Here is a 25,285-nt window from a genome sequence, read left to right as displayed (position 1 = left end):
CAACATCAATGCCATAGTAAAACGCTGTTTTTGTATATAAATATGAACTTGATAGAACTAAAAATGCATGCATTGTCTAACATAATGTCCTAGGAGTGTCATCTGATGGAGATTGTAAAAGGTTAGTGCATCATTTTAGCTGGTTTTATGGTTTTGGTGACCCTGTCTTTGACTTGACAAAACATTACACACAACTCTTGTAAATGTACTGTCCTAACATACTCTAAATTTATGCTTTCACCGTAAAACCTTTTTGAAATCGTAAAACGTGGTTAGATTAAGGAGATGTTTATCTTTCAAATTGTGTAACATAGTTGTATTTTTGAAAAATTTGAATTTTGACATTTATTTGGATTCAAATTTGCCGCTCTTGAAATGCACCTGCTGTTGATGGAGTGCACCACGGGTGGCACGCTAGCGTCCCACCTAGCCCCAAGAGGTTAACCTCTACGGGCTAGGGGGCAGTATTGAGAATTTTGAAAAAAATATGTGCCCATTTTTAACTGCCTCCTACACCAACTCAGAACCTAGGATATGCATATTATTAACAGATTTGGATAGAAAACACTCTGAATTTTCTAAAACGGTTTGAATGGTGTCTGTAAGTATAACAAAACTCATATGGCAGGCAAAAACCTGAGAAGAATACAACCAGGAAATGAGAATTTTGTGGCTGTACTATTTTCGAGTCATTGCTAATAGATCACACAGTGACAAAGGATTCATTTTGCACTTCCTACGGCTTCCACTAGATGTCAACGATCTTTATAAAGTTGTTTGAAGCGTCTATGATGAACAGAGACCGAATGCAGGGAAGTTGACGTCCCTGGGATGTCGTCACTTCATTATTGTGTGCACCTGCACATGCATGTGAGGCGAGACATTTTTCAAAAACGTTTTTCAAGACACAGGAGAGGTCAGGTTGAAATATTACTGATGTTTCACGTTAAAAATGGCCGTAAAGATTGATGCTAAACAACGTTTGACATGTTTGAACGAACGTAAATAGATTTTTTTTTAACTTTTCGTCGTGACTTTCCCCCCCCGCCCTACATTTTGAGGAGCCTACTGAACGCCTAACAACATGGAACAACTTGGAGTTATTTGGACATAAATTATGAACTTTGTCAAAAGAAACCACATTTGTTGTGGACCTGGGATTCCTGGAAGTGCGTTCTGATGAAGATAATCGAAGGTAAGGGATTATTTACAATAGTGTTATTGATATTAGATGGTGCTAACCTGTATATCCTAGCCTATTGTTCTTAGCATAGCATCCCGTTTATTGCAAAGTGTGATTTCCCAGTAAAGTTATTTTGAAATCTGGCAATGCGGTAGCATTTACGAGATGTTAATCTATAATTCTTTGAATGACAATATTATAATTTACCAATGTTTTCGAATAGTAATTTTGTAAATTGTAACACTGATTCACCGGAAGCATTTGAGGGAGAAAAAATTCTGAATTTCACCGCTACTGTAAAATGCTGTTTTTGGATATAAATATGAACATGATGGAACAAAAAATGCATGTATTGTATAACATAATGTCCTAGGAGTGTCATCTGATGAAGATTGTCAAAGGTTAGTGTATAATTTTAGCTGGTTATCTGCTTTTGGTGACGCCTGTCTTTGAATTGACAAAACATTACACACAGCTATTTTCAATGTACTCTCCTAACATAACCTAACTTTATGCTTTCGCCGTAAAGCCTCTTTGAAATCGGACAATGTGGTTGGATTTAGGAGATGTTTATCTTTCAAATGGTGAAAAATAGTTGATTGTTTGAGAAATTGAAATTATTAGATTCTTGCAGTTTTGAATTTCCTGCCATGGTCTCTTGACAATAAATCCCAATACCGGGATCAGGTCCTCTAACCACATGGTCCGATTTCAAAAAAATGCTTTACAGCGAAAGCAAAACATTAGATTATGTTAGGAGAGTACATAGCCCAAAATAATCACACAGCCATTTTCCAAGCAAGCATATATGTCACAGAAACCCAAAACCACAGCTAAATGAAGCACTAACCTTTGATGATCTTTATCAGATGACACTCCTAGGACATTATGTTATACAATACATGCATGTTTTGTTCAATCAAGTTCATATTTATATCAAAAAACAGCTTTTTACATTGGCGTGTGATGTTCAGAAAATGTATCCCCACCCAAAACTTCCGGTGAATTTACTAAATTACTTAAATTACTCTTCATCAGAATGCACTCCCAGGACTGCTACTTCCACAAGAAATGTAGTTTTTTTTCCAAATAATCCATAGTTATGTCCAAATATCTCAGTTTTGTTCGTGCGTTCAGGTCACTATCCAAAGGGTAACGCGCGAGCGCATTTCGAGACAAAAAAATTCTAAATGTTCCTTTACCGTACTTAGAAGCATGTCAAACGCTGTTTAAAATCAATTTTTATGGTATTTTTCTCGTAAAATAGCGATAATATTCCAACCGGACAATAGTGTATTCATTCAAAGAGGAAAAAAGAAAAAACAGCATGGTCGCGGGACCGCGCATATCCAATCTCCTTGTCACCAGGCAGACCACTGACAAACTGAGCTACCATACTCTGCCCAGAGACAGGAGACGCCTCAATCCGCTTTCTGAAGGCTTTAGAGAGCCAATGGAAGCCTTAGAAAGTGCTACGTAACCCCAGAGATACTGTAGTTTCGATAGAGAATCTAAAGAAGAACTACAAAATCTCAGACAGGCCATTTCCTGCTTGGAATTTTCTCAGGTTTTTGCCTGCCATATGAGTTTTGTTATACTCACAGACACCATTCAAACAGTTTTAGAAACTTCAGAGTGTTTTCTATCCAAATCTACTAATAATAGGCATATTCTCATTTCTGGGAAAGAGTAGTAACCAGTTTAAATTGGGTACGTTTTTTATCTGGCCGTGAAAATACTGCCCCCTAGCCCAAACAGGTTAATTTAGAAGACACTGTTGCACAAACAACATGCTGGTTTAGGTCTACACAATCAGTAATTACGCTTGCTCTTACTCAGTACATTTATTAGCTAGCTAGCAATTAGCATTAGTGGCTAACAAGATTTAGGAACAACTTGCTAAGAAAATACAAACTAGCTGTTTGCAGATGTAAGAAACACGAGCTGATAGTGTAATTATAGAATGCTAGTAGATTTATATTAAGAAGAAAAGTGACAACTGCATCGTTGTCATCAACAGTGTTGCATATGCTGCATTAACCATACAGACTGAATGCAAGTGTCTCGTGGTTGAGGAACCATAGCCAAGACAACACAGGAGCGGCTTCAGGACAGGTCTCTGAATGTCCTTGAGTGGCCCAGCCAGATCCCGGACTTTAACCCGATCAAACATCTCTGGAGAGACCTGAAAATAGCTGTGCAGCAACGCTCCCCATTCAACCTGACAGTGCTTAAGAGGATCCACAAAGAAAAATGGGAGAAACTCCCCAAATACTTGTGTGCCAAGCTTGTAGCATCATACCCAAGAAGACTCAAGGCTGTAATCACTGCCAGAGGTTCTTCAACAAAGTACTGAGTAAAGGGTCTGAATACTTATGTAAATGTCATATCTGTTTTATTTTTTAATAAATGTGCAAACATTTTTGCTTTGTCATTATGGGGTATTGTGTGTAGATTGATGATGGGGGAAAAATACATTTTAAAATAAGGCTGTAAAGTAACAAAATTTGAAAAAAGTCAAGGGGTCTGAATACTATACGAATGCACTGTCCAGATTTTTTTTATGTAGATTTTTGGCTGTGTAGAAGACCAAACACGATTTAAAATGAGTAAAACATCAATGGCCACATTTTGGTGTACTGTAACTATACAATCTCGTATGTAATCATAGAAAGTGTGCATTTTGAAGATAGTCACAGGTTTGTAGAGATCTTCACAATTGCTTTAATAATCTGTGCAGAATCTTGACAAGCATTGATCACTTGCACCATGTACTTTTTTATTAATGCAATCTTAACTGCAATTCAGGTCATTTGGTTGTGCTATTAGATTGTGAAAATGAAAAGCCTATTGCAAGGTTCTGAGTGGGTCATCATAACTACTATAGCCAAGCTCTGACAGGAAACATCTGATGGGGAGTGGGTCGCCAACCGGAGAATTGCTGACATCAGTGTCCTAGTCACCAATATTCTGCCATTGTGCCCTTGAACAAGTAATTTAACCCCTAAACTGCTCCAGGGGTGCTGCACTGTATGGACATTTTCTTTCTCAAATGCAAAATCCACTTAAAGTATTTTCAGATTCTCTTTTCTTCCATTCATTCCTAGCAATGTTACTTTAACCCATAAATAAACATTGCATGTTTAAGCTTTTAGTATAACACTGTTCATTTAAATTACTCTGATTGAAATACTGAATTGGTAATTGAGTAGGTATTCACATACCAAAGGACATTTCCTGAATGCACATGTGAAAATGAATGCAGTGAATCTCCGGAGCTCACAGCTGACAATAGCAGTCCCGTTGGATCCGGCATTTGTGCTGTATTTGGGCCACCTTGTGGCAAAACCAACGCAGCCCTACAACAGATTAGCAGTCACGGCAGGGCTTAAATGAACACACTGAATTTGTGGGGGAGAAAAAAAAAAAAACATCAGTGGATTATGACAATTTCGGAAGTATTTTTGGTGATAATAAATAGGGACATCTCTGCGGATTCCGGGATGCAATACGCATCCAGATGAAAATAACTACAGTCCTTTCGCTAATCCTTGTCTATCCTTTTTATCTTGGGACTCATAGCAGTCTGATCACTATGGGACAGCGAAGCGGTGGGACAAAACCATGCAGATGATATTCCGGTAAATTAGATATTCCGGTCTCTTTGGCTTCAGTGGCGCTGCCTGGATGCATGCAGACTAGCTGTGCAGTCTGCAGATAAATGTGGGCCAAAATGTTCCTCGTGTTCTTCCTGGGACTCTACCTGGCGACAGGTGCGTTTCCCTCCTCGGCGAGTGCATGCCCGTCGCAGTGCAGCTGTTTTTTTCACAACCTAAGTGATGGATCTAAGGCCAGGTGAGTAGAATAAATGAATGACAATGCCAAACAAAAGATTGCTTTATGCTCACGATGTATTTGTTTGCGCACTCATGTGCACATGCATTCTCTCTAATTGAAGATACTTTTCTCCCATGATCACATATGTTTGCCGCAAACTGTGCAATCAGCACGTGGACAAATTCAATTAGGGGAGTGCATGATGTCCAATTGTATTTAATGTAGGATTATTTTGCGATGGCACGTCGACCAACTCTCCATCTCTCACAATCTCTCGGAGTTTAGTTTTTCGTGAGAGTGTTATTGATTGACTATAATTATGATGCAAATAATTATAATATTAATGGACATATAGCCAATATAAATTAATTTATGAATTTCACATAAATAATTCACAGCAATCTTCTTCTTTTTTTTACAACAATACAGTTCAAATAATAATCACTTTGTTTCTTTCCTCACACATTTTAATTGAAATAATATAAACCTAAATAAAACACATCCCGTTATGTTTCCTAAGGAGTGTCATTTGCAACGACCCCGAGATCTCCCTTGTGCCTGCCAGTATCCCCGTGGACACGTCCAAGCTGCGTATCGAGAAAACAGCCATCCAACGGATCCCAAGTGAAGCCTTCAACTACCTCCCCAATCTGGAGTTCCTTTGGATGTCCTTTAACGTGCTGTCCACTCTCAACCCGGACAGTTTCCGTGGGCTGCTAGATCTGGAGGAGCTGCGACTGGATGGGAATGCCCTCACTGCGTTCCCCTGGGAGTCTCTTATGGATATGTCCAGCCTCAGGCTGCTGGACTTGCACAACAACCGGTTGACTTCAGTTCCTGCAGACGCCACAATGTATATAACAAACCTGACCTACCTGGATCTGTCCAGCAACAACCTTCTGACTGTCCCGGCCGAGGTGCTAGCCACCTGGCTAACAGTTAAATCTCCGCATGGCCCAGATAGCTCCAAAATGATACTTGGTAAGGCAGAGCGATTTTTACCTTTTATTTTTCCTTCTATTTATCTAACCGAATTAAACAGGTGATCACATGTACCATTGAGGTACAATCTCATTTACAAGTGAGATGTGGCTAGAAGGCAGCTCTAATATAAAACCACAGGACATCAGTGCCCTATCACTTTGTAATAACACCTTATAATTAAGCATTTATAATGGATTAGTAATTCGTTTATTCATTTATTTATCATTACTCTCCCATTTGTAAATGTTAGTATTATTAAATACTTAAGTTGTTTATGTGTGTGAATAACTAGCTAGTTATTCCCACATTTATTCAAAATTTTAAGTATTTAATAATGATTAATAAGATAATTCAAAAGATGTTTAATATAGGTCCTTGTAAACCATGTACTAATCATTAGTTAAGTCTTTGCGTGGCCTATTGTAAAGTGAGGCCTATTTATGAATACTTTATAAATGTTTTGGCCCCTAGAGTTGATGTCTGCGCCAGGGCTGAACTTTATGGCTGTAAGTTGCTTTGGATAAAAGTGTCTGCTAAATGGCATATATTATATTATCTAATTAGCATAATACAAATATTCCCATCAAAATCTGCCTGTTTAAGCTATAGATATGTTTTCATGCATATCCTGCGTCTCAATCCACCGCATCCGCCGATGTCGGCCTGCCACATCTGCGGTGGAAGGTGGCAGAGATACAGCTGTGTTTCAGACCACGAGACTTCCCAAAAATCGGTCTTCTCACAAAAACGTCTGAAGAGTTGGAACGGATTTACGACCCCTAGAAGCATCACAGGACTTGTCTGAAATAGGAACAGCCGATGTGCCAACTTCTGTCTGTAGCGTCCGAGCAGTTTGGCCTACACACTAATATGACCCCTCAATGGAAAGATTTGACTCTCACGAACACTATGGTGTTCTCTGTTTTGCTCTATAACCACCACAAGTGTCACGGGACTCGTCTGAAGGTAACCCAGTACCAGGCTGAAAAACAAATGGAAGTGAATAGGAAGGTATACAGATCACTCCACTCTAACAACAAAATATTCTGAGCTTTCTTATGTCTCTCAGATATAGGACAGACACTTCAAAACATATTTCCTTTTGATGCATTTCTTGACTGTTTTTCTATGTGTGAATCTGTTATTCAATGCTTTTCTATAGGCTAATAGCAGTAAGGCCAAATTCAACTGTATGTATGTATGTATGTATGTATGTATGTATGTATGTATGTATGTATGTATGTATGTATGTATGTATGTATGTATGTATGTATGTATGTATGTATGTATGTATGTATGTATGTATTGAATACTTACAGGGGTCCTAAAATGTAAAATCAATTATCTAAATGATCAATTATCTAAAATCAATTATCTAAATTATCCTTAGATCGTACCCTTTTTTTCAATTTTCACCTAAAATGACATACCTAAATCTAACTGCATGTAGCTCAGGACCTGAAGCAAGAATATGCATATTTTTGATACCATATGAAAGGAAACACTTTGAGGTTTGTGGAAATGTGACATTAATGTAGGAGAATATAAGACATTAGATCTGGTTTTCTATTTTTTTTTCATGATCTTTGAAATGCAAGAGAGAGGCCATAATATAATAGTGCAGTTTAGGCGAAATTTAGATTTTGGCCACTAGATGTGCATCAGTCTGTATGCAAAATTGCAGATTGATCCAGTGATCAATTGGACATTGGACAATATTTTACATCAAGTAAGCCCAAATGTGCCGAATTGGTCAATTGATACATTTAAGTACATAACTATAGAGAACATACAGAAAATATATGGTAATACAAAATGTAAGTTTACACACTCCCAGGAATGTCATATATGATGGATCATTAGCTTAAACACTAACTTTCACACATCTAGATGGTGGGGTGGGTGTGGCGCTAGAGACAAGCAGGGGTTCAAACTGTAGAATCAAGCAAAACTACATTTTATCTCTGGCACCCTCAGGATGACAAATCAGAGCAAGATTACTGAATGTAAGTACATTCAGGGGTGAATCTTTCAAACCAGTTGCCGTGATGTGTTTCTTTGTTGTTGTGCAGAATCCTCAAACAATAGCATGGTATTTTTTCACTGTAATAGCTACTGTAAATTGGACAGTGCAGTTAGATTAAGAAGAATTTAATCTTTCGGCCCATATAAGATATGTCTATGTCTTGGAAAGTGTGCTGTTACTTACAACTGTCATGCTAATCACATTAGCGCACGTTAGCTCAACCGTCCCAGTATAGGGACACCGATCCCGCAGAGGTTAAAACAATTCCATATGTTAGGTTCGTAGAAACCCAGGACTGCAGCTGCTTTTAAGGAGTGACTGCACTCCACACTTTGGCTTTTGTAGAAAGGTTATTGCCATGAAACGCTAATATTAGCATTTTCAGAGGAAAAACGTTACTTTACTCAGCATAGTGTGTCTGAAGTTACAGTGGCTTGCAAAAGTATTCACCCCCCTTGGCATTTTTCCTATTTTGTTGCCTTACAACCTGGAATTAAAATGGATTTTAGAGGGGGTTTGTATAATTTGATTAACACAACATGCCTACCACTTTGAAGATATTTTTTCTTGTGAAACAAACAAGAAATAAGACCAAAAAAAAAGAAACTTGGGTGTGCATAATTATTGACCCCCCCCTAAAGTTAGTACTTTCTAGAGCCACCTTTTGCAGCAAATACAGCTGCAAGTCTCTTGGGGTATGTCTCTATAAGATTGGCATATCTAACCACTGGGATTTTTGCATATTCTTCAATGCAAAACTGCTCCAGGTCTTTCAAATTGGATGGGTTCCGCTGGTGTACAGCAATCTTTAAGTCATACCACAGATTCTCAATTGGATTGAGGTCTGACTTTGACTAGGCCATTCCAAGACATTTAAATGTTTCCCCTTAAACCACTCGAGTGTTGCTTTAGCAGTATGCTTAGGGTCATTGTCCTGCTGGAAGGTGAACCTTTGTCCCAGTCTCAAATCTCTGGAAGACTGAAACAGGTTTCCATCAAGAATTTCTCTGTATTTAGCGCCATCCATCATTCCTTCAATTCTGACCAGTTTCCCAGTCCCTGCGAAAACATCCCCACAACATGATGCTGCCACCACCATGCAGGGATGGCGTTCTAGGGGTGATGTGAAGTGTTGGGTTTGTGCCAGAAATAGCGTTCTCCTTGATGGGCAAAAAGGTACATTTTAGTCTCATCTGACTAGAGTACCTTCTTCCATATGTTTGGGGAGTCTCCCACATGCCTTTTGGTGAACACCAAACGTGTTTGCTTATTTTTTTCTTTAAGCAATGGCTTTTTTCTGGCCAGTCTTCCGTAAAGACCAGCTGTGTGGAGTGTAAGGCTTAAAGTGGTCCTATGGACAGATACTCCAATCTCCACTTTGCCGCTCCTTCAGGGTTATCTTTGGTCTCTTTGTTGCCTCTCTGATTTGTTGTTTTGCTGATTTGTTGATTTGCTGTGGGTTTGTTGTGGTGCCATATTCTTTCCACCTTTTTATAATGGATTTAATGGTGCTCAGTGGGATGTTCAAAGTTTTGGATATTTTTTTATAACCCAACCCTGATCTGTACATCTCCACAACTTTGTCCCTGACCTGTTTGGAGAGTTCCTTGGTCTTCATGGTGCCCCTTGCTGGTGGTGCCCCTTGCTGGTGGTGCCCCTTGCTTAGTGGTGTTGCTGATTCTGGGGCCTTTCAGAACTGGTGTGTGTATATATACATGTGTATATATACATATATATATATACACTGAGATCATGTGACAGATCATGTGACATTTAGATTGCACACTTTATTTAACTAATTATGTGACTTATGAAGGTAATTGGTTTCACCAGATCTTATTTAGGGGTGAATACAATATATAGCAAAGGGGGTGAATACATATGCACGCACCACTTTTCCTTTTTTTAATGTTTTTTTTTAAACAAGTTATTTTTTTAATTTCACTTCACCAATTTGGACTATTTTGTGTATGTTCATTACAGGAAATCCAAATAAAAATCATTTTAAATTACAGGTTGTAATGCAACACATTAGGAAAAACGCCAAGGGGGATGAATACTTTTGCAAGGCACTGTACATATCACACTGTTACAACAGCATAACTGTTTTGGATTAAAATGTTGACTATATTTTCTAAAACATCCTCTGTATAGTGTGCTTGCTGTTGTCCCCCATGATGATATCTCAGACACCACTCACCCAATTTTGATGATGCGTCTTGACATAGAGAGCCATCATTTACCAAATTACACTGATTGACCCAAGTGGAGCGCTATAGTAATCAATAGAAATTCCAAACTTTGAACAAGCATCTCTCCTGACCCATTTGACTTGTTGTCTCTAATTGGCCCAAGGAGGGACGCTGCATCATTCGTGGGGGATGACGTTTGCTGTTGACTTCTTTAACCATTGATATGTTCTAGGGGCTATTTTGAGACCTTAACCCTAAGAATCTAAGCCTCTAGATGGTGATATCTACTATGCTAATATATATATTTTTTAATTATATGGTCATAAGCCCCTGGCGGTATCAAAAAAATATAAAACAATTATCTGATGAAACTTTGCATTTGGTCTTACTGCTATTAGCCCATAGAAGCACATTGAATTACATATTCATACATGGCAAAAAAAGATAGTCCAAAAATAAATTGCTCAAACGTGCAAATCTCAGCTTTCGATAGTGGGGTCCAAATAGTTTCTAGCTCAAACTGTTCGGGCTTTACATATGTTTTCGTGAGAAGACCTTTAGTGAGAAGACCATATGTTTTCCTAAGAAGACTGGTGCAAATGGCCGACACCGGCAGATGCAGTGGATTGAGACACAACCGTAAATGGTTTATAAGGACCTGCATTGATCAATTTATTAATGATCTTATGAATCATTATTTACCTATGTCGCACTTCTGCATCTTCTGTGAAAGCTGACGGAGTTAGAGCGGTGTTTGTCAGACCATGAGACATCCCGAAAATCGGTTCTCTCACAAAATCATCTGTAGCTTTCGAACAGTATGGCCTACAAACTATTATAATCCCTCTTTGGAAATATGAATCTCTCACGAACATGTCTTGGGACTCGTCAAGTTGGTACAGCCTATCTGCAAACTTCTGTCTGTAGCGTCCGAACAGTTTAGGCTACACAAGAACATGACCCATCTGTGCAAAGGTGAGATGAACACGTACATGTCAGTTGTTTTACCATACTAGTCTGAAGGTCCCTCGGTACCAGTTGAAAAAATGAATGGAAGTATATATGGAGACTGTTTCATGCCAAAAATAAGGGGTTAAATACATGTAAATTCAAAATTAAATTTAATAAAACTTAAATCTCTCAGATATAGGACAAACACTTCAGAACAAACTTCCTTTAAATTAGTTTTGGGGAGAGGACTCTGTTGTTCCATGTAGTGAATTTGTTATGCAATGCATGCTAATAGCAGTAAGGCCAAATACATTTTTTCAATAAATAATAATTATATATTTTTTGATACTTAAAGGGGTCTTAAATGCCATATAGCTTAGTAGAACCCCCCTATAAAGAAGAATGTGTGATGTGTTCCAAAAGCATCTGGAAAAGCCAACATGATCTGACTATTGTGGGATCACTGCCTTAATCCCAATTTAACCATCGTCATCGTCAGCATCACCACCACGTCATTGTAGTTTAGCGTAGCATGTAAGTAATCCTCACACAGACATCCACAGCAGTCATCTGTAGCCACACAGTAAAGCTGTGAAACCAGACAGACACTCTCACAATGTGTTTATAAAGTGACCAGGGCCAGGAGTTTTTCCTGACCACGTGACCTGACCAGGAAAAACTGTGGGCCCTTCTTATAACATCTCCCCCACTTCAAACAGTTACTCTTATGCTTTCCCCTCTTCTCTGACCTCACCAACCCCCATTAGTGTTATTTTGTTAATCACAGAATTCAAAGTTCAATTGTATTCTGACATGTGAATGAATGAGTTGAACTTCAACCATCCAGGTCTCCATGACAACTCCTGGGTGTGTGACTGCCGCCTGTACAACCTGATCCAGTTTCAGAAGTCGCCAACACTCTCCGTGGCATTAATCGACACGCGTCTCCGCTGCTCCGCCCCCGAGAGCCTGTCAGGTGTTCTGTTCAGCGACGCCGAGTTGCGGAGGTGCCAGGCGCCGCGCATTCACACAGCAGTGGCGCGAGTCCGCAGCGCCTTGGGAAACAATGTGCTGCTGCGCTGCGGGACCATTGGCATTCCCAGTCCGGATCTGGCCTGGCGGAGGGCGGATGGGAAAGCCCTGAACGGGACAGGTAAGTCAGCAAGAGATTTGTGTACGTGTGTGTGTGTGTGTGTGTTTGCGCTTCTTTTTCTCTGGGCTCTATTCAATCTATATCACTGAAGCGTTACAGATTGCGCAATAGAAATCTTAAATATGATTTCTGATTGAGCTGACATATGCAGAGTTTATCTCCACTAACACAGGAACATTGTCTTTAAATTGAAATCACGATGTAACGCTAATCGTCTACGATACCGATTTAATAGAGCCTTCTCTCTCTCTCTCTCTGAGTCTGTACACGTGTGTGTGAGTTTGCACGCGTGCGTCGCGGGTGGTTAAGAAACTTTCATTCAGTTTGCCCTGTAGCGTTAATATGTTGGTAATTAAACAGAGAGCTAGAGCTATATCCTTGGTGTCAGCCCCAGGGCACTGTGAAAGCAACACAGCTAATTTTCCATCCAATACTGGATACTTTACTTTTAATGTAAAGGACGGGATTCATTACAGATTTTTTTGTTGTTGTTGTAATTATTGGATTTTTTCGATATTGGATGCCATTTTTCTGGACGCTGATTAAGGATGTTCCTGGTCTAAAAAACACCTTCAATGGGAATCTCTCTATTTGTATGACTTTTTGTATTATTTTATTTAAATGTTATACTCTGACTAATATTGTGTCCATGTCACTTCTCTGGCACTACAGTCCAGCAGGAGAACTCCAAGGAAGGCATCGCCTGGTCAATCCTCAGTGTCCCGGCTGTGTCCTACCACGACTCAGGGAAGTATGTCTGCAAGGCCAATAACTACGCCGGCAATGCCGAGGCCGTCATCTCCCTAGTTATCTCCGAAGCACCCCCGAAACCCGACAACAACAACAACCTAACCAGCGTGGTTGCTGCTGCCGTAAAAAAAAACAAAGTCAAGAAACCCAATGGGATAGGGAAAGCAGCATACCAGGAGAAACTGGTGGCTAGGGTAGGGGTTCCCACCACCAGCCCTCCACCCCCACTTGTTGTGTTGGACTCCAGCCCTGCGCCTGAGGGTGTGGGGAGTGTGGCAGATAAAGCCACCCCTGGACCAACCACTTTGCCTAGTCCAGATGGACTCCTGGAGCTGGAGAAAACCAACCTGAGCAACCTGGCCCAGGCCCAGTATGACCCGGACAGGATAGTTCGCTCTGTCAAGGTGTTGGGCGACACAGAGAACACCATCACTCTGAACTGGCGGGCGCCCAAGGCCAAGAACACCACAGCCTTCAGCGTGCTCTACGCTGTCTTCGGCGAGCGGGACATGCGCAAGATCAATGTGGCGGCGGGCCAGAATCGCGTCTTCATCGAGGGCCTGGTGCCCAAGACCAAGTACATTGCTTGCGTTTGCGTCCGGGGCCTGATCCCCAAGAAGGAGCAGTGCGTCATCTTCTCAACCGATGAGGCGGCCAGCGCAGCCGGCACCCAGAAGCTCATCAACGTCATCGTGATCACGGTGGCGTGCGTCATCGCCGTGCCGCTCACTGTCATCGTGTGCTGTGGCGCACTCAAGAGGCGCATCCAGAAGATGTGGGGCAAGAAGTCCAAGGACATCCAGGATTCGTACGTGACTTTTGAGACGCTGTCCCCCGGGACCAAGGCTAAAGGGTTGGATGGTGAGTACCTGACCAGACTCAACCCTGAGGATTCCAACCGACTGCTGTCGGCCCGCTCCAGTCTGGACTCAGAGGCCACGGCTAAGATAGAGGGACAGCCCAACGAGTACTTCTGCTGACATCATGCTCCAGCTCCCTCCCCATGCTATCACCCCCGCTCACACACTCTGGCTCAACACAGCCCCACACACACACCTCATCTACAGCATAGCCCCACACACACACCTCATCTACATCATAGCCCCACACGTACGTCTCATCCTCACTCACCTCACTCTCATCACAGCCCCACGCACACGCCTCATGCTCACCACAGCCCCATACATACACCTCGTGCTCACCATAGCCCCACACACAAACCTTGTCCCCACACACCTAATCCTTTCTCTCAACCTCAAATTCAGCAAAGTCCCACAGACACACTTCGTCATCACCACAGCCCCATACACAAACTTCACACTCTCTCTGAGGTTCACCACAGCCCCACACACACACCTCGTCGAAATGCTCACACTCACCACAGTCCCACACACACACCTCACTGTCTCCCTTTCACTTACGGTAGCCCCACACACATATCTGGTTCTCTCCCTTTCTCTCACCTTAGCCGCCCACAAACACACTCACACAGGGCACAGGACTCTCTCCCACCTCTCCACCCACGTTGGGCTCCACCACATAGGGGGTTCTATCAGATGACGCTTGGACAATGCACCATCATGGAAATATCAGTTTAAAGGAGTTCTGACATTAAATTATTAATATTTTTTTTACATCTGAAATGTATAGTATTTCAACAGAGAATTTGAATATTGTAATGAGTTTTTACACATATGGGGAACTATTAGTTTTAAATGAACAAGCCCCCAGAGTATTTCATTCAAATACATTTATCATAGATAAAGGACAATTCCGCCCCTTTATCAACATTTATTATGCTGTTGGTATATATGCACTACTGTAAGATTTTATACACATTGTGATGTTCTGTCATTTTTGTTAGTCATACTGCATGATTTCTAGTTATTGTCATTTTGAAGCTTCTGCATTGCCCTCATCTACAGCATTCTACAATTCCCAGGGTGCATTTTGTCTCCCATGATGCAATGCTTTGCCTAGTTAGCCTGCAGTTAGCTTAGCTAGCTTGCTATCAAGCCCAGATGCATCTTAGTCTAAATACTTTGCCCATGTCATAAGTTATGAGTGCATTTCACATCATTTTTGGGTTGTAAATATATTATAATGGTTGCCTGAATGTCATAGGGGCCGATTCTGACCAGAGAAAACGCACATAAATGGAAAGTAAATCAATTTTTATGCACTTTTCTCTCTATGCATATTCTGACCTTGACTTAAGCATGAGAATAGCATGCTATTTATCCGCTATATATTGGGGGTGGAGATCAAAGAAATTAAGGTGTTTCGGAGATGTGTGTACAGATAGAACATATTCTGACCTTGACATAATTCCCTCACAATTCCAACACCTTTACACGCAATGAAATGATGAATAAGGACGAGCAACCTGTTGGTTCCAAGTGGAAAATCTACTTAAAAACACCTTTCTCCATGCACTGAAATGTACAAATTGATAAGAGCTATTGATAAGAGCTGAGTAAATGATTAAGTCGTTTGGATAAGGGGATTGTAAATATAAATTACAATTGTTTCAGATATATTTTACCTTATGATCACTGGAGACAAATGTGAAACCAGTCATATGGCAGAAAACTGAAGCATATTAACATACTGTAACACCTTTTCCACAGTGAAGTGTATGAAATGCTGGCCTTATAATTTGGGATGAAATTTGGAGACCCAAGCTATAGATTTCTGTAGCCATGTACAAATGACAGTATAGCGCCAAACCTAACGAGTTCATTTATGAGTTCTAGAATGTTTTAATTATAATGACAGTATAGCGCCAAACCTTCCCGAGATCATTTATAAATTCTAGAATGTTTTAATTATATGTCTGGACTTTTCAATGTATTTCTTACAATTTGTATCATGTTAAATATTAGCCACTATTGGTAGCCACCATCAGTTATACCCACATACGTTCATAACTGTCACTGACTTTAGTCTTAATTTCCTTGCATTTTGAATCATTCCATTGCATAGTTAGTTTAACTTAATTTCCTCCGTGTTTGCCTGGTTGTTACTGAGCGTCATTAGTGGATGATATTAGGCTAATGTATTACAAGTTGTGCATTAATTTGGGACATATAGCCTATTTGAATCATTATGGAACACAGACCTTATGTAGCAGTTTAAACCTGGAGCATGGTTCATGACGACTCGACCGTTGACATCACAGTTCCATGATTAGTGAGGAATATTAGAGTACATTTATAGGACTACTGTTCAACTATTGTACACTTTTCTAACCTTCTAATATTAATTGGATTGAACAATTGAATATGGCAACTTTCAGGATGAATCAAAACACTGCATTTTTCATTCACAAATATATTTATAAAATGTCATTTGATTCAATGTTTGTGCGTAAAGGCTCTCCAAACCATTTTTTTTTTATTCATGAATGCTTTCCTAACCCTAAATAATATACAAGGTCAGATTTTTTTTAATATACCAATTGGTGGTGAAAAGGAGATGAATATGTGTGTATTTAGGCATATATGGCTTTCTTTCAGTAATCCCTAATATTCTGAACCGTTCTCCATATAATCTAGTGAGTCTGTCGTGAGAATTAAAGGTAAAAGTACACCAAATTTAAATGGATAGCTTTAGATAAAGGTACTGAAAACCCTATTGAATTAAAACTCCACGAGAAAATCTGTTGGCCAGCAAGTGGGAGGGTTTTCAGTGGTTGAAATACATTTATTCAGAGCAAGCAAGGGATTTTGTCCACCCACACCAGACGTGATCAGGACACGCAGGTTGAAATATCAAAACGAACTCTAAACCAACTAAATTAATTTGGGGACATATCAAAAGCATGAAACATTTATGGCAATTTAGCTAGCTAGCTTGCTGTTGCTAGCTAATTTGTCCTGGGATATAAACATTGGATTATTATTTTACCTGAAATGCACTGAAAAGGTCCTCTACTCCGACAATTAATCCACAGATAAAAGGGTAAACCGAGTTTGTTTCTAGTAATCTCTCCTCTGTCAGGATTCTTCTTCTTCTTTGGACTTTATAGGACGGTTGGAAACCAACTTTAACGTGCATTACCACCACTGACTGGAGTGTGGACCTCAGATTATCTTTCAGTCACCCAATTGGGTATATGCTCCTATAAACCAATGAGGAGATGGGACTTGCAACGTGTCAAGCGTCACATATAGAACCAAGTTCTACTTTAGCGCCTGGCTACACAGATGCTCGTTGACTGCGCGAGCAGTGTGGTTGCAATGATTGAATAACATGTATGTGTACATTTATTTTGCACACATAACGCGAGTGATGTGGTCAGCATGTTTGTCTGAAAACCAACTACTGAGAAGTGCGTAGGAAAGGCATATATTTCCTATGTCTGAATATATGTTCATGTCAGTAACTAGGTTTCTATCCAATTGGCGACAGATTTTCATGCGACTATGTTAAAAAAACGTTCAGGTATATTCGGAATGGTTTGAACATTAAATGAACACTCAAAATTTGACGACTTTGTTACTTTGCTATTTTTGAGGGATGAAATTTAAAGTATGCTAATATCTCAACATATTTTTTAGGTGGTTTGACACTTTATTCAGATATTAATTAAATTAGATGGGGAGACAGTCAAATGTCAGAAACACTGGGAAGGTCAGTGGGAATGCTCTGCACAGGAAATACTAAAATTAATGGCTGATGGCAGTGGGTAACCAAATCATAGATTGCAATCTCCTAGTCCATAGACTGCCTTCAAAGTAAGGACACAAACATTTTGTACTTTGTTATTTTGGTTAACTATCTCTTTGAAATAGGTCTGGGGAAAAATCCTGCTAGCTCTCCAGGAGGGTTGTCCACCACTGATCTATGTTTCCCAAGTGCTGGGTGTTTGAAAATGTTCTTGATACAACAATTCATTTCTCAAAATCACCCAACCTTCAAGGAAGATCTAATAAATATAAATATTCTATTGGTTTATGCCTACTAGTTGAAGATCCTTGCCATCATCTTACTCTACATAGACAACATATGATGTGCTTATGAGTTGTGATTCCCCTACCATCACTGCCTAGGATGTGCACTGTACTAAAATGTAAAAAATGATATTCGAGGCTTGGCGCATTTAATATCCAATGCATATTTGTAGGATTTATTCAAAACTGTCCATAAATGACAGCAAAAATACATAGCCTCTTATAATTCATTTTCAAAGACAAGTAGGAAATCTGTGATTACACTGGCAAAATTGGGAAGAAATTGAATAATAAAATACTGTAAGTGTGGTGAATACCCTTTATTTTAGCCCATTGTTATGAATGAGAATAAATGAGAATAAAGACAAAATAAAGTAATAAAATCTCCTGAAGACAAGATGACATAAATCTTCCCTTACACTTTACCAAATATTTTTTCTATTTATTGCCCCCCCCCCCCTCTAGAATCAAAAATAAACTTTTGGGTACATAATCTGACAAAATTATTGTCATAGTTATAAATCAGGTCACCCTACCAAACTTCCCTGCTAAAACATACCGTAGGTTTGTCTGCTTTCTTGTCGTTGGCTTTTAGGCTGTGACAATGTTCACATGAGGGGACTAATACAAGTGTGGATTAAATTTACATTATTGCTTGCTGTCAAAAGTCTGCATTCTGAAATAGGGACGGAGTAACAGCAATCTTTTGAGGATAATACAGTGCCACCGATGCGGCCCTCTACCAAGGACTGCGGGCCCCCCTCTCCATCTCCGTGGCCGACGTGAGTCAGACATTTAAACGTGTTAACACTCGCAAGGCTGCTGGCCCAGAAGGCATCCCTAGCCGCGTCCTCAGAGCATGCGCAGACCAGCCGGCTGACCAGCTGGCTGGTGTGTTTACGGACATATTCCGTAATCGCTCCCTATCCCAGTCTGCTGTCCCCACATGCTTCAAGATGGCCACCATTGTTCCTATACCCAAGAAGGGAAATGTAAGTGAACTAAATGACTATCGCCCTGTAGCACGCACTTCTGTCATCATGAAGTGCTATCACCCCACAAGGGTCATGCTCAGCCACTCTTGTACTCCCTGTTCATCTAGTTTGCAGACGACACAACAGTAGTGGCCTTGATTACCAACAATGACGAGACCGCCTACAGGGAGGAGGTGAGGGCCCTCAGAGTGTGGTGTCAGGAAAACAACCTCTCAATCAACATCAACAAAACAAAGGAGATGATTCCGGACTTCAGGAAACCGCAGAGGGAGCACCTCCCTATCCACATCGACGGGACAGCAGTGAAGGTGGAACTTTTTTTAAGTTCCTCGGCGTACACATCACAGACAAACTGAAATGGTCCACCCACACAGACAGTGTGGTGAAGAAGGCGCAACAGAAATTTGGCTTATCACCTAAAACTCTCAAAAACTTTTACAGATGCACAATTGAGAGCATCCTGTCAGGTTGTACCCTCCAGGACACCTACAGCACCCGATATCACAGGAAGGCCAAAAAGATCATCAAGGACAACAACCACCCAAGCCACTGCCTGTTCACCCCGCTACCATCCAGAAGGTGAGGTCAGTACAGGTGCATCAAAGCTGGGACAGAGAGACTGAAAAACAGCTTATTTTTCAAGGCCATCAGACTGTAAAACAACCATCACTAACACAGTGAGGCTGCTGCCTACATACAGACTCAAATCATTGGCCACTTTAATCTGTTAGGGCTAGGGGGCAGTATTGACACGGCTGGATAAAAAACGTACCCGATTTAATCTGGTTACTACTCCTGCCCAGTAACTAGAATATGCATATAATTACTGGCTTTGGATAGAAAACACTCCAAAGTTTCTAAAACTGTTTGAATGGTGTCTGTGAGTATAACAGAACTCAAATGGCAGGTCAAAACCTGAGAAGATTCTGTACAAGAAGTACCCTGTCTGACCATTTCTTGGCCTTCTTTGTCATCTCTATCCAAAACAAAGGATCTCTGCTGTTACGTGACACTTCCTACGGCTCCAATGGGCTCTCAGAAGGCGGCAAAAAGCTGAATCGTGGCTTTGCAGGCTCTGGTTGAAAAAAAGTAGCGCGTTTGGGTAGTGGCTGGTTACAGTACTGTGAGACTCAGGCGCGTGCCCGCGTCGACCGAATGCTTTGTTTTCTTTCCTCTGTTTACCTAAATGCAGATTCCCGGTCGGAATATTATCTTAGAATTTTGCAAAATGTGCTTTCACCAAAAAGCTATTTTAAAATCGGACATATCGAGTGCATAGAGGAGGTCTGTATCTATAATTCTTAAATTAATTGTTATGCTTTTTGTGAACGTTTATCGTGAGTAATTTAGTAAAATGTTAGCGAATTCCCCGGAAGTTTGCGGGGGGTATGCTAGTTCTGAACGTCACATGCTAATGTAAAAAGCTGGTTTTTGATATAAATATGAACTTGATTGAACAAAACATGCATGTATTGTATAACATAATGTCCTAGGGTTGTCATCTGATGAAGATCATATAAGGTTAGTGCTGCATTTAGCTGTCTTCTGGGTTTTTGTGACATTATATGCTAGCTTGAAAAATGGGTGTCTGATTATTTCTGGCTTGGTACTCTGCTGACATAATCTAATGTTTTGCTTTCGTTGTAAAGCCTTTTTGAAATCGGACAGTGTGGTTAGATAAAGGAGAGTCTTATCTTTAAAATGCTGTGAAATAGTCATATGTTTAAAAAATTGAAGTTTTTGTATTTTAGAGGAGTTTGTATTTCGCGCCACGCCCATCATTGGATATTGGAGCAGGTGTTCCGCTAGCGGAACGTCTAGATGTAAGAGGTTATTAACATCACGCTGGAACCTCTATCATTGTCCTGTTTTGTAACAGCACTGTGAACCGCAGATCAAGGGGATTGGATGCGCGTTTTAAAGAAACGCCCCTCAAGATTAGAGTGGAGCTGAATGGAGAGAGAGAACATTTTCTCCTCAGTTTATAAAACTGTAAAAAGAGCAGCAAGGTAGTGCTGTTTTGTGTACAATGTTCCTAAATCAAATTTTATTGGTTACATACACATGGTTAGCAGATGTTAACGCGAGTGTAGGGACCCAGCTAGCAATGAGGAATCGGCCCAGAACCCCCTCTTCTGTGGGTCCAGAACTAATTGAATCAAGGGGTCGGACTTGGCCCGGAATCAAAATGAATCACTGCCCAGAATCGGCCCAAGTACATCGCGCCGTTTCCGTCTACCAGAATTCAGCTGACTTTGCCGGCATCTTACCAGAATCTTACCAGCGGCCCGATGCAAATTTAAATATATGTACATGAAATTACCCGATTTAGTAATTTTAAATATTGCTATTATACATTTTATACATACAAATTATACCCATCCACAAAAAAACATTTTGTCTCGGAGGAAACACCATACACCTGGTGACCGTGTCAGCGTCCATGCGCCTAGCACGACACAGGAGTCGCTACAGCGCAATGTGACAAGGACATCCCGGCCGGCCAAACCCTCCCCTAACTCGGACAACGCTGGGCCAATTGTTCATCACCTCATGGGTCTCCCAGTCGCGGCCGGCACGGGTCTTGAACCAGCATCTGTAAAAACACAGTTTGTACTTGCAATGCAGTGTCTTAGACTGCTGCGCCACTCGAGAAGGCCCACCCTCTAAGTTTTTAATGCTTATCAATTGCCTTGCACAAAGTATCAAAATACTAAAATACTGCACAGGACTCTTAATTAAAGAATTTCATTTAAATGTTAATGAGGAAAATATGGAAAAATGAGCGGCATAGGAAAGATGCAATAGATGGTATAAAATACAGTATATACACATATGAGATGAGTAATGTAAGATATGTAAACATTAATAATACATTTTACAGACGGAAAAAGTTCCCACCTTGTCTAGCATATTTTGTTTTCTCAACATTTGGAAAGTTTCCCAACAAGTTTTTGGTTTCCATCAGGCCTGTCATGGCATTTTTAAAAAGGTTGGATGGAAACTTGGTTAGTGTCACCAATCAACTGCAATACACTCAAAAATAATTTGAATGTAGATGCTAACCCAGTTAGCAATGAGCAAACAGCATGCATGTGTCCTGCCAGAGTACTGTGCTGACAGTTTTTTTTCCCACATTGGCCTCACTCACAGTGCCCCCAATAAGCCGTGCTCCTACGTTCACTTACGGTTTTCCTCACACAGCCCAGCCGCCGTTCTCCCGACATGGCGCTTTTTCAGCATCAAACCAGCGGCAACTTATCACCACTTATTTTTATTATATAAGCTATGTCCATTTGAAAAAGGTTTGTGGAAAAGTACTGTAATTGATTATGTGTGTGCAAAATACAGTATGTCTGATAACCAGGGTCAGTCCTGGTCAACTGGATCCACTGGTCATGACATATCAAATCCAGTCGAATCTAATTTTATCGTCCATGTACTTGCAGGCTTCTCACACAGTGCAATAATGACACAAGTTACATAGTAATCAAATAAATAACATAAAAAAGCAATCAAATAAGTTACAATGTAAATATATAAGTTACAAAAAATATAAAATGACTAAATGAACTAAATCAAGTACAAGAGGCATGCAGATAAGAAAATAAGGATTTTTAAAAATGTGCAAATAGGGATAGAGTATGGACATTGTTTGCCCATGTGCATAGTGAGTTGAATAAGGTACAGTGCAGTAGCAGCATATAATTACATGAAAATATATACAATAGTAGTGCAGTAAGGTGACATAACTATTTAATTGATCTGTTAGACTAAAGTCATTTCAGTGTGTACAGAATATGAATAAATGGTAAGTGTGTGGTAGGGGGCAGTAAATCAGCTGTTGGAATAGTCTTGTGGTTTGGGAGTAGAGGCTGGCTTTGAGACAGGTGTTCCGAGACTTGATGTTGACACTCACTGCAGAGCCCTCTCCGCTGTGAGTCTCCTTCTCCTGCATTCACAATCCAAGGCACCAGGTAACAGGTGACTTGAATCGGATGCCCTAATCCGTGGCATCCCGTGTTGCAGGGTTCTTACAAATGGCTCCTATATGCACCAAAAAATAACATTGAGTTACATTTGAATGGCACATGGTATTACACATGAGTTGAAGAACTTACTGAAAAGTAGAGAAAACAAGTGTAACACATTCAATAATATTTACATTTACATTTTAGTCATTTAGCAGACGCTCTTATCCAGAGCGACTTACAGTAGTGAATGCATACATTTCATACATTTTTTTTCTGTGCTGGCCCCCCGTGGGAATCGAACCCACAACCCTGGCGTTGCAAACACCATGCTCTACCAACTGAGATACAGGGAAGGCAAAAGTTTTGATAATATCAAAACTTACTGTGAAGAATGGTCTTCAGAAACAAGTCTTTTAAACAGGCCTTATCCCCAGTCCAGGTTGTGGCGATGGAAAGATGGTTTGACAGAAAGCAAGGTAGCATCTGCCACACACTCAACTTCAAGTCCTTTACACCCATTACAGCCAGAAACCCAAGCTACAAATGCAAGAGACATATTACAAATGACACATTATGTTAACATATTTCCCTCCCCCACCACCTATATTTTATATACATGCAACAATTTCTAAGATTTGACTGATTTCACATAAGGAAATCAGTTAATTGAAATAAATGTAATTAGGCCCTAATCTATGGATTTCACATGACTGGGAATACAGATATGCAGATGTATAGGTAGGTTACAGATAGCAACAACAACAAAAACGTAGTGGTGTTGATCAGAAAACCAGTCAGTATCTGGTGTGACCACCATTTGCCTCTTGAAGCGTGACACATGTCCTTCGGATAGAGTTGATCAGGCTGTTGATTGTGGCCTGTGGAATGTTGTCCCACTCCTCTTCAATGGCTGTGAGAAGTTGATGGATATTGGCGGAAACTGGAACACGCCGTCGTACATGTCAATCCAGAGGATTTCTAACATGCTCAATGGGTGACGTGTGATGAATATGCAGGCCATCGAAGAACTGGGAAATTTTCAGCTTTCAGGAATTGTGTACAGATCCTAGCGACATGGGGCCGTGCATTATCATACTAAAACATGAGGTGATGGTGGCGGACGAATGGCACAACAATGGGCCTCAGGATTTTGTCCCTGTATCTCTGCATTCAAATTGCCATCAATAAAATGCAATTGTGTTTGTTGTCCGTAGCTTATGCTTGCCCATACCATAACCCCACCACCACCATGGAGCACTCTGTTCACAACGTTGACATCAGCAAACCGCTTGCTCAAACGACGCCATGTCTGCTATCTGGCCGGTACAGTTGAAATCCAGATTCATCAGTGAAGAGTACACTTCTCCAGCATTCCGGGGGCCAAAAAAGGTGAGCATTTTCCCACTGATGTCGGTTACTACGCCGGACTGCGTTCAGGTCAAGACCCTGGTGAGGACGACAACCACGTAGATGAGCTTCCCTGAGATGGTTTCTGACAGTTTGTGCAGAAATTATTCAGTTGTGCGAACCCAAAGTTTCATCAGCTGTCTGGGTGGCTGGTCTCAGACGATCCCACAGTTGAAGAAGCCGGATGTGGAGGCCCTGTGCTGGCGTGGTTACACAAGGTCTGCGGGTTGTGAGGCAGATTGGACGTACTGTTGCGTTCATATTTTTGTTCAGTATATTTACATTTAAGTTGCTATGTTCTTACTTCTGCGGCCCAAATTTGGCACCGTTGGGCTGTTGTAGAGTGTCACACCTGGCCCTGCTTGAATCAATGACTTACACTGAAATGTAGTAAATACTGTGCAAGAAAGAACAGATAGTGAATGTAACTTTAAATACCTCCATGGCTATCATCCACAAGGTGCTGTGGTGAATATGATGCTAGGGCTGGTCATTGCCCTAATTGAAAGACACACCAGATTAGCTACATGAATAAAGGGGTTATTTTCCCCTCTGAATGTACATATAACATTAGTTAGCTAGCTAGCTAACAACATTTACTAACTTTGGCAAACCATCTAACGTTAGCAAGGTAGCTAGCTAGCTAAGTAACTCAGCTAGCAAGGACACAAACAGATAGCAAACTAGCCAATTAAAGAGCATTTACCATCATTTAGCTAGCTAGCAATGGCCAAGTTCATGTTGTTAGCTAGCTAACCAAGGAATGTGAACTAGCTAGGCTAGCTAGCTTGCATTATAGTCCTTGTTGAGGTTACAAAAGTAAAACTACACCCAAATGAAGGAAAGCAGTAACGTTACATAGTTGCAAACAAACTTTG

At 40.6% G+C, this 25,285-nt stretch overlaps 1 protein-coding gene across 1 annotated transcript; it reads left to right on the top strand.

The window, feature by feature from the left end:
• Positions 1-4,764: 4,764 nt before the first annotated feature.
• On the top strand, positions 4,765-16,381 carry LOC106573508 (leucine-rich repeat, immunoglobulin-like domain and transmembrane domain-containing protein 1). Its single transcript, XM_014148629.2, has 4 exons — positions 4,765-5,038; positions 5,541-6,001; positions 12,021-12,326; positions 12,999-16,381. Exons 1-4 carry the CDS (start codon positions 4,905-4,907, stop codon positions 14,054-14,056), a joined length of 1,959 nt encoding a protein of 652 aa, XP_014004104.1. The 5' UTR covers positions 4,765-4,904; the 3' UTR covers positions 14,057-16,381.
• The last annotated feature ends 8,904 nt before the right edge of the window (positions 16,382-25,285 follow it).

The sequence above is a fragment of the Salmo salar genome, chromosome ssa18 (genome assembly GCF_905237065.1).
Source record: "Salmo salar chromosome ssa18, Ssal_v3.1, whole genome shotgun sequence".
Lineage (NCBI taxonomy): Eukaryota > Metazoa > Chordata > Actinopteri > Salmoniformes > Salmonidae > Salmo > Salmo salar.
Note: the sequence above shows the minus strand (reverse complement) of the source record. Positions and strands in the feature narration are given on the sequence as shown.